Consider the following 15,408-nt stretch of genomic DNA (forward strand, 5'->3'; position numbering starts at 1 on the left):
CTCATGTGGAAAAGAAACAAGTGTCCCTCAAGTCAAGGGGTAATTTTGCTTCCTGTATCCATTACGCACATTCCCATCAGACGTCCTCTTTGTACCCTGTAGAAAGAGCCAGGCACCTCCAATCCCTCCCCCACAGAGCCCGGACCTGATGCTCTGACCCATAATATCTCACAAGTCCTGAGGTGCACAGGAAAGGCCCAGCTCTGAAAAGCACGCAAAAGCTCTCATAAATTTCCACCTGCCCTACCTATCCCCTCCTTTGGCTAAGAAACCCGTTAAAGAACCACTTCAGACCCATTCTTCTTGATAATGAGACACTCCTTCTGAATACTGTCATTCCAATCTAATCAAGTGTCATGACTATTATTTACATAGAATTTTACTTTAATTTCAAGTATGTTTACTAACAAAGATAAACATTCTTTAAAACTGGTTTTGTCTAATAAAAATCCAAACACCCACTATTCGTTAATTACTTTTATTAATCACTATGAAACCAAGTAAGACCGCACGCACACCTGAGTAAAGCTCTCTCTTAAAAATCAGTTCGTTTCAGACTGCACAGGGAAAGACAAGAAACATGCGCCTCTCCCAGGTACAGGTGGTAACAGTCATCTCTCCAACTTTCTAATGACTTCTGTTTGTGAATGGCTCTCCGGAATTAAACCTACGTTAGCCCAGCTTGCCCACAATATGAAAATTATTTCATTATCAAGTAGTATTAAGAAATAAACAAAAATTCAAAAACGATTTCAAAAACTTGGGTTAGAAAGGAAAAAGAGCAGAGTCACAACTAATTAGGAATGCCCATAACAACAGTTTCCTCTTTTAAAAAGGCATTGTTCCAAAACTCCTACATTTCTCCCCCTCTTGCTTTTTTCAGCTTCTTCACGTCAGCACATTATCCACCCCACAGAATATTCATCCTCGACAAGGCAGAAAGCTTGCCTGCCTCCCTGTGTTATCTGTCCGCGTGCCATGTGAATCCAATTTCCTTGCATTACCTCTGCCCAGGTCAGGGATGAATGGCTGTCAGATTCCCAGAGGAATAAAAAGAAAAACCCTTTCTTCCTGAGGCAGCAAGTTTCAATTCACAGAGCACATGGCTAATCTACATATGTGAAGGTCACGGCACTTCAGTCAGAGAGGTTAAGAATGGAGCAGCTCACGTAAGGGGTTGTCTTAAACATCTTGGCATGATGCCCAACAAGTAAGATTGTTGAAAAGCCATAGATAGCTTCTGGCAGCAGCAAGGGGAAAAATATTTTGATCATGTGATGCCCCACACACTACCCAGTTTATTTCATGTGTGAAACTTCGCCAGTCCCTAAAAGACATGCAAATCAAATCCAGATTTCTGCTTTACCAGTCTGGCCATGCTGGTACCCCTCCCTCCTCTTAAAATGCATTTATATGAAATTTCTAGATGCACTGAGAATACAACTTCAACATATTGACAGCCAGTTGGCTCAAATATCTTAACATCTGATTACAACTTCTTTTTCTTGTTGTTGTTTTTTTTGTTTGTTTATCCATGTTTTAATTGATGGTCATTAGGGTTACTGCCACACTTGGGTTATAAATATAACGCTGAGAAGATTCTTGTGAGTCTTTTTATGAAATGTTTCTATTTCTCTTTCGTAAACTCCTATGAACGGGTTTTGCAGAATCAATGAACAGATATATGTTTAACTGCAGAAGACACTCTCAAACCGTCCTCCAGAGTGGCTCTCCAGCAACACAGAGGCCCAGTTTCTCACGTGCTTACCTCCATTTGCTGTGGGTCCTTTTTATTACAGCCGACTCGTGGCTGCGGTGGTCGCTCACTGAGGCACTGATTACCATTACTCTGATGCTGTGCATCTTTTCATGTGCTACTTCTCCACTCATACGTCTGCTTTTGTGAAATAGCTAAGTCCTCGGCACGCTTAAAACACTGGATGGTTCTGCTTATTTTTGGTTGGTTGGTGTTCCTGTATATTCTGTATGCAAGTTCTTTGTAAAATATACATACTGTAAATATGTCCACCCAGTCTGTGGCTTGCCTATTCAGATTCTTAAGGGCTGATTACAACTTTGTTGTATTAGTTTTTCGACGAACCAAAAACTACTTCGACCAGGAAAGGGTATTTAGACTAAAGAGCAACATTCTCTTCACGTTATCCAAATACACCTAACTGTCTTAAATAAAATTCACCTTCTTCCTCCATTCTAATCTCTCACCTCATTATTATTATTATGACAATATGGAAAATTACAGGAACTTAATGCACAATAAAAGACAAAACACAAAATTGCTTTTTGCGTCCTATTTTCACTAAATAATTCTAGATTCCAGTAAAGCTGCTGTAAAGCACTCAAGCTTCTCACCATGGAGAAGGAAGGACAAGTCCTTGCCCACATAATGGACACCAGGTGAGGACACGACTGTGACAAAGCACAGCTCTGCCTGCTTTCCCTCCTTGACTAAACGAAATGAAAGGGAGGTGGCACTGCCAGGGAGGGGAGGAAGCTTTTTAAACCCAGCAAAATTATAACAAATGTAACTACAACTTTTAACAGCTGTTAACTTTCAATAATAAACTACTTGTTTAATGTATGAAAAAATAATTAGAAGCAAAAGATCCACTTCAAAACTGGAAAGTTGTACCACCAATCTCCTTCAGCTCACAATTTAGACTGCTTATGAGGCCAGAGGTACTCAATCCATATTTCTAATTAAATGAAATAGTAAGTAAAATAAAAATACCCCACAAACTATCCTATTTACTTTAATCACTAATGTCCACTCAGTAACCTAAGAACATTCTTCTATGATAAACCATGAACAATGTGTGAATATCTCAGGAGAGCTTTTTATCTGGTCTGTGCCCCTACACCAAGGGCTACTGATGTTTGTTCATAGCTGTGAATTCAATGTTCCAATTACTGATCTTCTGAACAGTTCCTCACCCGTTAAAAATATATGACTAAAGAAACTGGACAATTACAGAAGACATTTTAGAGATGTGATCAGCTGCTCTATAACTTACTCTTCCTAAATACTCACAAGGTAAAGACACATCAGGCAATTAAAAAACTGAACCATCTAGATTAGAAATAAGCTTCAAGTATTAACGTACTTGTTCTGAGAAGAGACTAAGAGGCTGTTCCATTAACTAATACAGAACCACACCCAGCTCATTTTAATTCCTGATTCCTGAGAAAGTCGTCCTTTGTTCTGTATGAAAACGTCCTATCAGTACTTTGTCAAGTCCACTGCTCACAACTGTATAAATCAAGTACTCCTTCCCATCCCTTTAGAAATTAGGGAACTACAAACTTGCCCGAGCGCACACAGGTTCGAACCTGCAAGCCTTTCGCTAGGGCCTCGGCCCCAGCTGCAGTCACCTGGTGGGCAGCTCATCAACCAGGTCTCAGCTGATTAGCAAACAGACTTCCGACTCCTCCCTCCCCTTCATCTCCCCCCCCCCCCCCCCCCCCGCCCCAACCTCGTCTCTGGGAGGTGTCCCTCTAAAATCAAAACTCTCACTCAAACTCACTGTTTATGCTGAATTGTGTAGCATGTTCTCTTGTCCTTAGTCACTGCGTCATCAATTCCTCAAGGTCCAGGCCCTCGTCTCCGAGGGAGCCATCATCCACGAGAGTGGGCTCTCCACAAACATCTGTCTGATGCCCCAACTCTCCCCGCGATGACACAAACCTGGAGTCCCAAAGCCCTGACACAAAGCTGTTCAATCCAGTGAAGTGAACTGAACTTTAATTCCATCATGCTAATGATACTCTAAGAAAATGCTAAGCCATTTTTTAGCAGAAAAACAAAACCCAAATTAACACCACTTTCTCATCAATGTCATAGCACCTAAGAACAATCTCCAAGGCACTGACCTTCCACATAAAGCAGGGAAACACGGACAGAACAGATTCCTTGAAACTGACATGGAAATATATCCTGCGATCAGGAAATGTTCAGTTTGGGCACATCATTAACTACTCTTCCAAGAGTTCTTAAATGATGCACTTTGAGGGATATAGTCTTTCTGCACAGAACTGCAGAACAATAATGTAGCCATTCATTTTCATTTCCACTTAGTTAAACACCAGGAGTCTATGATAATTCACCAGGGGAAATTATGGATCATATGAGATATTTACTCTTTGTATCTTAAGCTCCAGGTGGTGCTCAGTAAGTATTTGTTCATAATAGAATTGAATTTGGTCCCTGATACTTTTATAAATCTCAGCATAAAAAATTAAAAAGAAAAGCTGTTCTCTACATATTTGAGGCAGGCCCCTGGCATTCGCAGATTTGACATTCCCTGTTTGACTATTTGAGAGCAGCCCTAGTAAATTATACTCTTGCTAAGGACCAAATCTGAATCTTATATTCACTGAAGTGAAGCAGATACAGAAGCAACTAATGAGAGAGCTCAAGTCCACCACCCAGAATCTCAAAAAAGCCTAGTTTTAAATTTTTGAAACTTGGTTCCTTTGCAGAAAGTAATTCCCGTAAAAAGCCAGTCATTTCTGCAGATCATGAAAGTGCGAAGGTCTAAGAAGTATAAGAAAGGAATGATTCTTGGCCAGAGAACAGAATTTACTAATTAATATTAAGGATGGAATAGTAAATGAGGCAACGGTTTGTTCCAATGACATCACCATAGTCTCTATTGGTAAACCAAAACAACTCATGTAACTGTTTACCAGAGTTCAGTACAAAACGACATTTTGCGAGGGCAATGACAGCGGAACTCACAGTCTGTGCACTTGCACAGGTCTCAGTTTCTATTCACTGAACATGGCTGGGAGCTAGTGTAGTTTAATAAGCTGTTCAGTGGTGCATAGCCGATTAGGCACTATTTTTTAAATTCAAAAAAGAGAATTAAATTCAACCCAGAATTTTGCAGCTGGGAGGGACTAGGGGTCACCTGACTGATGGAGGCAGGGACTTGTCTTCTGCCACACCCTGAAGTGGGGCAGGGCCAGGCGGAGAACAGACCCAGGACCCCTCACTACTCCAATGGGAAGGAAGGTGAGAAAGAAGAGGTGCCAGCACAGGTGCCACAGGATTTGCAGCAATGACCTCAATGTTACCCCTGCCCGGCAGGCAACACTCCAGACAAGGAAGCTGAGCCCCTGCCCCGTCTCAGAGAAAATGGGTGCTCAGGCCGACAAATGAATCAAGATCTGACCCACTCCAAGCCCATGGTCTTTCGTTTACATCAGAGGCCTTGCAATATATTGGTATTCTCTCATCACGCCTCATAACGACAGGATAAATTAATACACAACAAATATACCAGTTCCCTCAGCAGTATGCCTGCATCTTCAGAAAGATACTTGCTCAGCAGTACAGTAGCAATGTTTTATATTTCTATTTCCAAGGTCATTTATAATTCAGTGGGTAAGTGAATTTATTATAAAAATACAAACTGGAAGCACAAAATTTAAAAGATATTAAAAAGGGTTTATAGTTTGATATATACAAGTGGGGCAAAAGTAGGTTTAGAGTTGTTCATATGGAAAATAATACAATAATAAACTTGTTTTGTGTACTCACAACTGTAAACCTACTTTTGCCTCACCCTGTATAAACATATGGTCATTGAATGTTTAAAACTCACTTCTTAAAATTTCAGAAATTGGATGCTAAATTCTAGACAAATTTTATAATTTTAACAATCCTTTCAAAATAAGGCTATGAAGTAGTTAGCACTTTAACTTCTAAGATGCTCGTCTGAGAAAGAAACTGGAGATGCTAAGAATTGTGGAGCAGCCTCCAGGGATCCTCAAGGCCTCGCCTTCGGAAAGGCTTATTTCAGGGCCCAGGAGCAGGGGCTGAGCCCACCCTCAGCCAGCACACATAAACAGTTACCAGAAGCACTCCAGCAATCCAAGTATCTTCCTAAATCTGAGCACACTGTTGTACCTGTTTTTCCAAGAACCCATGCCATGTAGAAAACAGAGGTAAAGAAAAGGGACCATGTATATAAATTTCACAGTGATTATATTGTCCTTTTTTTAGTTATTACTCTCGGTAGTGGATCTATATTTTGCCCTGGCATAAAGCCAGTAATTGATTGGTAGAAATGGAAGAGTCACTCGCTCATATCAGCTATATCACAACCATCTACAATGATTTGTTTTGCCAAAATCCTCTGCCCCGCCCCAAAAAAGCAGGCCGGCAGCCTGCTGCCCCACAGGGTTGATTTGCACTTTGTTTAAATAAGCCAGTCCTAAGTCAGCGATGCCAACACGCCTGGCCCAGGTACATGGGAGCAGGCGCTCAGCCTGAACTGCGCACCAGGGCAGCGGCGATCCCCACGCCCTGGCTACCAGCTGTGTCTGGCCCAAAGGCTGGTTAAGAAAATGGGTGCTCGATAAATATTTGCCAATTGATCATGTGGAGTAGATATTTATCTAACATGCACCTCACAGCATGCACAAATACTAGATGTTTACACCTTAAGAAGTCATTGTTGCTGCCCAATACAAGCACTCAAATCACAGTTGATTTTCTCTGCGCCCTCTGAGGAACCCGGTGTTAAAGTACATAACTGATCATAGAAAGATGCAACTATATGTCAGCATCAACAGCAGCTAAAATACAACTCCAATACTTTACACACAAAAAAGCCTCTTCACAAGAAAGATTACTCAGAATCCAAGAAGCACCCCTTTGCAGCTGCTTCTAAAATATAATTAAAAGGCCGATCCTCTTAATTTAGGAATTTTTCCACATACCAAGAATTTCTGCAGTTTTACAGAGAACTAGAAATGAAAAACATGAGAGGGAAGCACACAAATCTGGGGCTCAGAGGAGCCTGACCATGAACACAGCACCACGTGGATTGGTTGGGGGTGGTGGGATGCCCCAGGACTTAAAACACAAATAGAAAATAATTACCATTGTAAATGACTTTCAGTAATAGTAGAAGGATAAAACCAATAATTTTAAAAAGAGGCTAAAAATGCAAAAGATGAGAGAAATAAGTAAAGGGAAAAATGATCGTGGTAACAGTTCATTTCCATTCCCTATTATTTAACAAAGTCCCAGGTTTCTATCAACAAACTTTTAATGACATAACTGACAATGAAGATACTAACCTACACAACAAACATTTCCAAAAAGGCAAAATCTGGGTCAATTACCCCAATGTTAGAATTAGGAGGAAGTAACAGACTAAAAGCAAACAAAAACCACCATTAACATTCCTAAGGAGCATTTGAGGAAGAACTTACTAATAAACTATGAAGTGTCAAGATTGATAGTTATAAAAATAAGATTATTTTGCTTACTGACAATCCACATTAATAACTAACAGGTTTTTTTTTGTTATGTTTATATATATATATATATATTTTTATTGAATTCAGAGAGGAAGGGAGAGAGAGATGAAACATCAATGATGATGAGAGAGAATAATTGATCAGTTGCCTCCTGCACGCCCCACACTGGGGATCGAGCCAGCAACCTGGGCATATGCCCTGACCAGGAATAGAACCATGACCCCCAGGTTCATAGGCTGACGCTCAAACCACTGAGCCACGCTGGCCGGGCAATAACTAACAGTTTTAAAGTTTGACATGAAGAAAAAATATTTTTTATTTTAATTTGGTAAGATGAAAAAGTTCTGGAAATGGATGGAGTGATGGCTGCAAAACAATGCAAATATACTTAATGCCACCATTAAGTATATTAGGTGAATTGTACACCTAAAAATTATCAAAACGGTGAATTTTGTGTATATATTACCACAATAAAAAAATACATGAATATAATTTTGTAGCATCCCCCCCTTTTATTTAAATATATTTTATTGATTTTTTTTAGAGAGAGGAAGGGGGAGGGATAGAGAGTTAGAAACATCCATGAGAAACATCAATCAGCCGCCTCCTGCACTCCCCCCCACTGAGGATGTGCCCGCAACCAAGGTACATGCCCTTGACCGGAATCGAACCTGGGACCCTTCAGTCCGCAGGCCGACGCTCTATCCACTGAGCCAAACCAGCCAGGGCATCCCCCCCCACCGCCCTCCCCCCCCCTCCAGTTTTGTTAATGTGGTCTAGGATTTTCTTCTGATTTCATCATGTATGGCTTCCCTTCTAGTCACCGAATAAGGAATGACTGTGGTGTGGCTCTCAGGTTTCACCTCCCCAGGCCCACTGCAGACAGGGAGAGGCACACGGTACAGAAGGTGGCGAGCAGAGGCCAGCCCCGTCCAATTCAAGAGGACTGGCTGCTGTGGCTGATGCGCAGATGCTGCTGCCATCTACCCTCCTGGTACACCAGACATGTTGAAGATTTTAGGGTGTTAGGCTCTTTCCTAGCAATAAATATCTCAATAAACCAATTAGAATCATTAGTTCATCTGTCAAACTCAGCAGCCTTCTAATATTCGTGGCATTGATCCACTCAGAAGTGGGTTTGAAAACTGCCTGTTGGATCTTATTCAAATAAGTAAATCTAAGGAAATAAGTTTTCTTAGAATTACTCCTAGTTAGATTTTGAAAATAGCACATGTTTACTGAAAACTTACTGTGGAAACATATATTTTACTTTGATAAATAAATTCACTCGTTTACTCAATTGATGTGAAGTGTTAAAACTACTTAATACATGTACATATTTCAATGATTCCATTCATTCTGATGTTAGCATAAAGCAATATAAGTGAATATTTAATGATATCAAGGCTATGGTACCTAAATCTTTTTTTTCATCAAATTTCTAAAAGAAAAAGTCACTAAAGTATACTAGGTTTTTAGATCAAAATTAATTCATTCAATCACTCAAACCAAAGAGGGCCACTTAGACTTGTATAAATAGCCTCCGCACTGGAAAAAGCAACACTGCATAAACAGATGTACATTTATGTCACATAAATATATATCTATCCTTGGTGGATGAGTTTCCCACACCACAGGGAACAAGGACTTGGGACTACTCAGCCTCAAGCAGGCATGCACAGCAAGTGTGTGGTTCTACTTTACATATCCACAGAGAACCTGCACAAATCTGCTGATAAAGGAAGGCACCCTCTTAAAAGGCAAGCTACCAAAAACTACCCAATTCCAAAAAGGCCTAGAACGTGGATGTGGCGGCCCCTTAAGTATAAACAGCATTTTAAAATGTCATAAAAATTTTGTAACAGCCATTTTCAAAATCTAAATACTGCAAAAACAATTAATGGAATGAGTTTAATATTCATTTTGCGCCTCCATAAATCCATCGCTTTAAGTAACACACGACAGTTCTTTCAAACATAAATATAAGCCTCAAATTTACAAATCTACACACAGTCCAAAATGAAAGCGACACAAGTGAAACATTAGTTCCTTTTCCACAAATATGGATCAAAGCACACAGAACGGATGTCAGTCTGGTATAGTGAGAAGAGCCTCTATATTTAGGACACTGGGCAAAAAGCTAACACAGTTTCCTATACTAATACATCTGAAATTGATATCTCCAAATCAGTCTTCAGAATAAGTAGCAAAATGTCAGAGGCCCCAACAAATGTTAAATCGAACCACTTTCTTCCTAGGAGAGGACAGGGTTAAATAAATGAAATAATCATCTTTTCAGTTTGCCTGTCATGCTGGTATTTATCCTAGAGAAATAAGTAAGTTCCCATTAGATCAAAAGTCATTTTGTTAGATACACCCTGCCCCAAAGCACAAAGTAATAAAGACCATTAATAAGAAACAAAACTGAAAACACAGCCCCAATCTATTATACCTATCTTTTAAAAAATGTCTGTGCCTAATAAATTACCAAATGAGTTTATATTAAGAGTCTTCATCTACATTGTCTTATATTTTTAAAAGCAGTTCTCAAACCAGGATTAATGCTATTTTTATACCAAAGTAAAAACAGTATTCTCATTTCTAATGAAGGAACATGCTGCTTAGGGTTAGATACACACCCCTGATACTATATGACACTGGGAAAAATGAAACAAGTATATAAAGCCTTGCCAAAAATTCATTCCTAAATATAGATAAAAAACAAAACCAAAGAAAAAAGAGGCATTAAAGGTCCTCATTATAGATCCAAGGTGAGACTATGTTGCTTCCTCCTGGAATATACTTATTGATTCTGTGTTAATATGAATGTAAATTTACGTGATAGCTGTCTTAAAAGAGTAGCTGCCATTAAAAAAAGAACTGTCAAAAGTACACAGAAAACAGGCTCTCCAATGAAAACAACTTTAAGCCATGCATAATTTCATCCCATAGAACCTAGGAAAACAGAAAACTGTAGACATTTTCATTATATTTTCTTTGTTTCTTACATAATAGGCCTTTTCTATGAACCACAGATGCTAATTCCACATCTTCCAATGATAGAGCAGCCAGCCAGCCAGCCATACATCGGCAAATACAGAAATCTAGGCCACAAAATTTTTTTTACAAGATTTAAAATATCAGATAGGGTAAGATTTCACTGGGTTAGGGGAAGTGGGGAGTGATGGTTATGCTAGCTGTAACGTATCATACAAATTTTAAGGTAATCAGGAACCAGCCTTTAACTTCCTGCTTTGTAGGCCAGCTAATCACTTTCCTTTTAATGATAAGGTTTTTTATTACATTGTGTTATAATCTATAAAACTAAAGTTAAAATAGCATTACTGGAATTCAGTATAAATGTAGACATTATAAAATCTCAGTTATATGAGCAAGTCTCAACATTCCTCCTGAAACTGCTCTATCTGAATACTTTCACAAAAACCCAAAACTGCATCATAAAATGGCTTATTTCACTTTTTAAAACGTGCTTCCTCCTACAATATATGCATGTTTTGTTCCTAATTACAAAAACATTTGCCACCCAATATAAACGGTTTCCTAAAATCAAAAACGAAACTAAATGTGTTAAAAGCCACAAGAAAATTTCATCATTTAATGTGATTTAATAGCATTTTATGACCTATAGTTATGTAGTAATTTAATGTTTTGGACAAATGACTGTTTCTTAGTCATTTACCATAGCAAATACTAAGTGATACTACCATTCCAAAAAGAAAAATATAAAGAAGACACATTCCACATGTTATACGGTAAGGCACCTAAAAGAAATCTGTGAATCTAGGTCATATGCCTGTCATTTGTCTTCCCCTCAAAAATAAAAAAGCTATTCCCAAGGGTCACACTGAGGACATAATGGATTCACTCTCATTCCAAGAAAACAAAATACTTAAAATGACTGGTACCATTAAGAGATAATACTCTAAAGTAACACGAACTTGCATCTGCCTCTATCATCCTTTCATTTCTAGTCTACAAAAGATGTGAATTTTAAACTGTCCCTTTAAAAGCAAACTGACAAAGCAAATCTTTTGTAAGTTAATTACGTGGGTTTATTTTCACAAGGTTTCTCTCTGTTTTTACCTGTGCCGATTCAAAAATAAAAATTGAAGTCGCCAAGTTTTCTATCAAGAATGGAAAATATATTATCATTAAAAGTAAAACCCCACTAAGTATAGATTTGAAAGCAGTGGACATGAGTATAAGTTAAATTCAGTCTTTCAATCACTCAGACAAGTCTCTCCTCTAAGATATGATTATTATTAAAATACAACTTCCTAAATAAATGAGCTGAGTGAAAATATATATTACAACCACTGTTATTGCTTTGTAATAGACTAAAATTTTAGTAACTTTCATAACATTAAAAGGCCTATGAATGAAAATTATTTGGAAGAAACACACCTAACACAACTTGCCTGCAATCTAGTTCCCCTAATTCATTGTGTAAGCAGTTCAAACAAGGCTCACGTTACCCAACCTAACAAAATAATCCGGGGAGAAAAGAAAGGTTCTTAGAGCACTTCTGTCTTCTCCAAATAAGTGAATATGAAATGACTTTTAGTATTTCACAAAAATGTCCACTTTTCCCTTTTAACTAATTATCTGCAAATATCATATGTTGTTCCCACTTCATGTTTTACAAATATAATGTCAATTCTAACTAAAACATCTCATCTACAAACACCTCAAAGCAGAATTGTTACAAACGCAAATTATTATAAATATAACTTTAATCTTGCTATAATGCTAATTAAATTTCACTAAAAGATATTGTATAACAGAATCTTGAAATTTTTAATAGCCTAACTTTCAATTTTTACATTAAAATGTGAGGGCATAACTCAAATATTTCTCATAGGTGGCTCTGTAAAGGGTACTTTTGTAAAAGCTTAACAAATGCAAAATTTGGTAAAAATCCTTGGTTTAATTATTCTTCAACGGCCATATCTTCACCCTACCATTAAAGACTGTGATCCATGCAACGTCCGTGTTAGGACTGTCACAGACCCGAATGTTACAAATGCCCAACGCTGGACACCGGCAGAGTGTTCTATGTATTTAATCCTCTTATTAAAAATGTGATTCACAATAATTGAGGCTTTAAATAACATTCAGCCTTACATCTGCTTGTAGCAGAGCTCGGTTATTATTTGTGGCAGGAATTCTGGTGACTGTGCTGCTCAGCACTTCTATTTACATCAGCAGCGCTAAATGCCCAATGGTGAGAGGGGAGCCAATCAGATGGCAGATTAGATGTCAACTCGGAGGCAGCTGTCTGGAGACTATTACAGCCAGTTTACCTCCACAATTCAAATTCCAAACCTCGCCAAGGAGATCCAGCCAGTCCTCAGGCGCAGCCCACGAGCAAGGAAGAGCCGGCCAGCGGGACACTTCCCACTGACGCCGCGGGGCTGGGGTGACAGCAAATTAAAGAAAACCCAAATGAGCCCGACCCAAAAGGACCCGTTTCCCTGGCCTGGCTGAATAACATGCACGCCTAACCCACCATCAACATAAGTTCCCTGCGCCCGGGTGCGCTCCTTTCCAACAGCTTGGCTGTTGAAGGTGACTCCTCTCCAGCGGCCCGTAAGCCGAATAATGGATTTCCCGGCGGTTCTCGGGAAGGGGTCGATGGGTTTCAGAACCCTTGACCTCCTCACCGTTGCGCGCTCGGGGGTTCTTTTGGCTCCCAAACGTTCCGACCCAAAGCCCGCATCGAGTGTCTCCGAAAGGCCGGGCGGGACTGCGAAACGCACCCCCGGCTGCCACAAAGCTCCCGCCTCTCCCCTTCACCTTGGAGCGCGGAGGGAGCGCGGAGCGGCCGGAGGGGGGACCGAGTGCCTCCTTCCTGCCCCCGGGAGAGCTCATTGTTGGCGCCGGCCGAGGACACGGGGTCCGCGTTCCCGTCCGGGCCGTCCCCGTTTCGCTACAAAAGCCGCACCGCCCGTCCCCGGCGCCCACCCGGCGGCCAGGCGGCGCGGTCCCGGCTCGGCGCGCGGCTCGGCCTGGGGCGGGGTGGCGGCGGGGCGCGCGGCGCCGGCGGTGTCCGCGCCGGGCCGGCCGCGGCCAGACCCTCGCCAGGCCCCCGGGCCGCGCACCCGGCCCCGGCGCGCCCCGGCCCCGCCGCGCGGCAGCCGCGCCTGGGAACGGCCGTGGGCGCCGGGCCCCCGCCTCCCCCGCCCGAGACGCGGAAAAGTACGCGGAAAGAAAGAAACTAGGGCCGGGGCGCGCGCCGAGGCCCCGCGGCGGAAGCAGGCCCGGCGGCGCGGGGGTTACCTGGGATCGGCCCATGCCGGGGCCCGGGGTGCCCGGGCTCATCGCCGGGTGGCTCCTTTGTTGCGCGGCCGCCCAGGCCGGGCTGGCGGCGGCGTACTGGGCGCCCATGTCCTTGCCCAAGCCCATGCCCGCGGCCGCCTGCTGGCCGCCCGCCCCCGCCGCCTGGGACTGGGGCTGCGCCGGCGGCGGCGGCGCGCTGGGGCTGCTGTAGTCGGGGTAGCCGCCGCCGTAGCTCCTCATCATGGGGCTGGGCGAGGTGAGCAGCTGGTTGAGGGTCGGGGTGGCCCCCGACGGGTGCTGGTTCTGCCCGGCGAAGCGCTGGAAGCCCCCCGCCGCCGCGCCGGCGGCCGCCTTGCTGAGGCTCGCGGCCCCGCCGCCGCCGGGGCCCATCATCATGCCGCCGCCCTGCTGCCGGGGGGAGTTCAGCACCCCGTACCCCGAGGACGAGCCCCCATAGCCGCCGCCGCCGCCTCCTGCTGCTGCTGCCGCCGCCGCGGCCGCCGCCGCCACAGCTCCCGCTCCTGCTCCTCCTCCTCCTCCTCCTGCGTTGCCTCCTCCTCCTCCTCCTCCTCCACCTCCTCCTCCTCCTCCTCCTCCTCCTCCTCCTCCGCTGCCGCCGCCGCCCGCGCCGGGTCGGCCGTAGCCCGGATAATGGTTGTACTGGCTGTTGGGGTACCCTTCGTGGGAGTTGTGCAGGGGGTCCATGCCGCCGGGGGCGGCGGCGGCCGGAGCGGCGTGCATCACCCCCAGCGCGGCGCTTTGTTGTCCGCCATGTTGATCAAAGCCGGGCCCGGCGCGGCCGCCGCTCGCAGGGCCGGCGCCACCGTAGTAATGACCGAACTCGGGGCCGCCCCCGGGCCCGGCCCCCGGCGGCGGCGGCGCGCCCAGGGTGCCCAGGCCCGGGTGCTCGTAGCGGCCGCCCGCCGGCTCCCCCATCTTGGGCGGCGCGTCGTCCTCGTCGCCCGGCGGGCCCGGCAGAGGCGGGCCCGGGTCGGCCTGGCCGCCCGCGGCACTGTCCTTGGCGCCTCCATGTTGCGGCGGCTCCATGTCGGGGCCGGGCTGCGCCGCGCCGCCGAGGCCGTTGTTGGCCGCCACGGGCGGCGGCGGCGGCTGGAAGGGGCTCAGCGGCGGCGGCAGCGCGTGGTGGCGGAGGAGGTGGTGGGCATGGTGGTGGCGGTGGGCATGGTGGTGGTGCTGCTGGTGGGGCGCGGCGGGGGCCTCGCCAGCGGCTTTCAGTTTGTGGTTGGGGAGCAGCCCCGACTCCATGGCCGAGCCCGGGCCCGCCGAGGAGGAAGGGGAGGAGGAGGAGGCGGAGGACGGCGCGGCGGCGCTTCCACCCTCCGCGAGAGCCGCCTCGGCCCCGCCGCCCTGGGCGCAGTTAGTGCCGGCGGCCGCGCTCGCGCTGAGGGCCATGTTCCGTTCGAGACGGGGGCGCGGGGGGTGGGGGTGCACACTGTTCGGGCCGCCGTCGCCGCCCCCCAGCGTGGGTCCCGGGGCCGCCGCCGCCGCGCCGCGCGCCCCCGCCTCCGGGTCCCGGGCCCCGGGCGACGGCCGCGGCCCGGGGGGCGCACGCCGCTCGCCGCCGCTCGCCCGCGACGCCGCCGCTGCTGCCCGCGCGGCCATGATCGCCGCGGCGTGGCGAGCCGGGCGGGGGGCGGGGGGAGACAATAAACCCCACTTTTCCGTCCGCGGCCCCTCCTGTGCGCGTCCGCACGCCCCGGCGGGGATCGGCGAGCCCCCTCCCCCTCCCCGGGCCCCGCCGGAGCCGGGCCGGGAGGCACGCCTCACGGTCTGGGCCCGCTCCCGCCGTGGGGCTTC

General features: G+C 45.4%; 1 protein-coding gene across 3 annotated transcripts in view; it reads right to left on the bottom strand.

Moving 5' to 3' along the window:
• The window catches only part of ARID1B (AT-rich interaction domain 1B), a 356,868-nt gene extending 341,737 nt beyond the window's left edge, over positions 1 to 15,131 (bottom strand). Inside the window, exon 1 of one of the 3 annotated variants that reach the window (XM_079780169.1) lies at positions 13,591 to 15,129. In XM_079780169.1, the coding sequence (XP_079636295.1) occupies positions 13,591 to 15,003 (1,413 nt within the window). In that variant the 5' untranslated portion in view covers positions 15,004 to 15,129. Of the gene's footprint in view, positions 1 to 13,590 lie in introns of all 3 variants that reach the window. The other 2 variants (XM_079780170.1, XM_079780171.1) reach the window with 2 other exon arrangements.
• Positions 15,132 to 15,408: the final 277 nt, after the last annotated feature.

The sequence above is a fragment of the Cnephaeus nilssonii genome (assembly GCF_951640355.1).
Source record: "Cnephaeus nilssonii genome assembly, chromosome: 9".
Classification (NCBI taxonomy): domain Eukaryota; kingdom Metazoa; phylum Chordata; class Mammalia; order Chiroptera; family Vespertilionidae; genus Cnephaeus; species Cnephaeus nilssonii.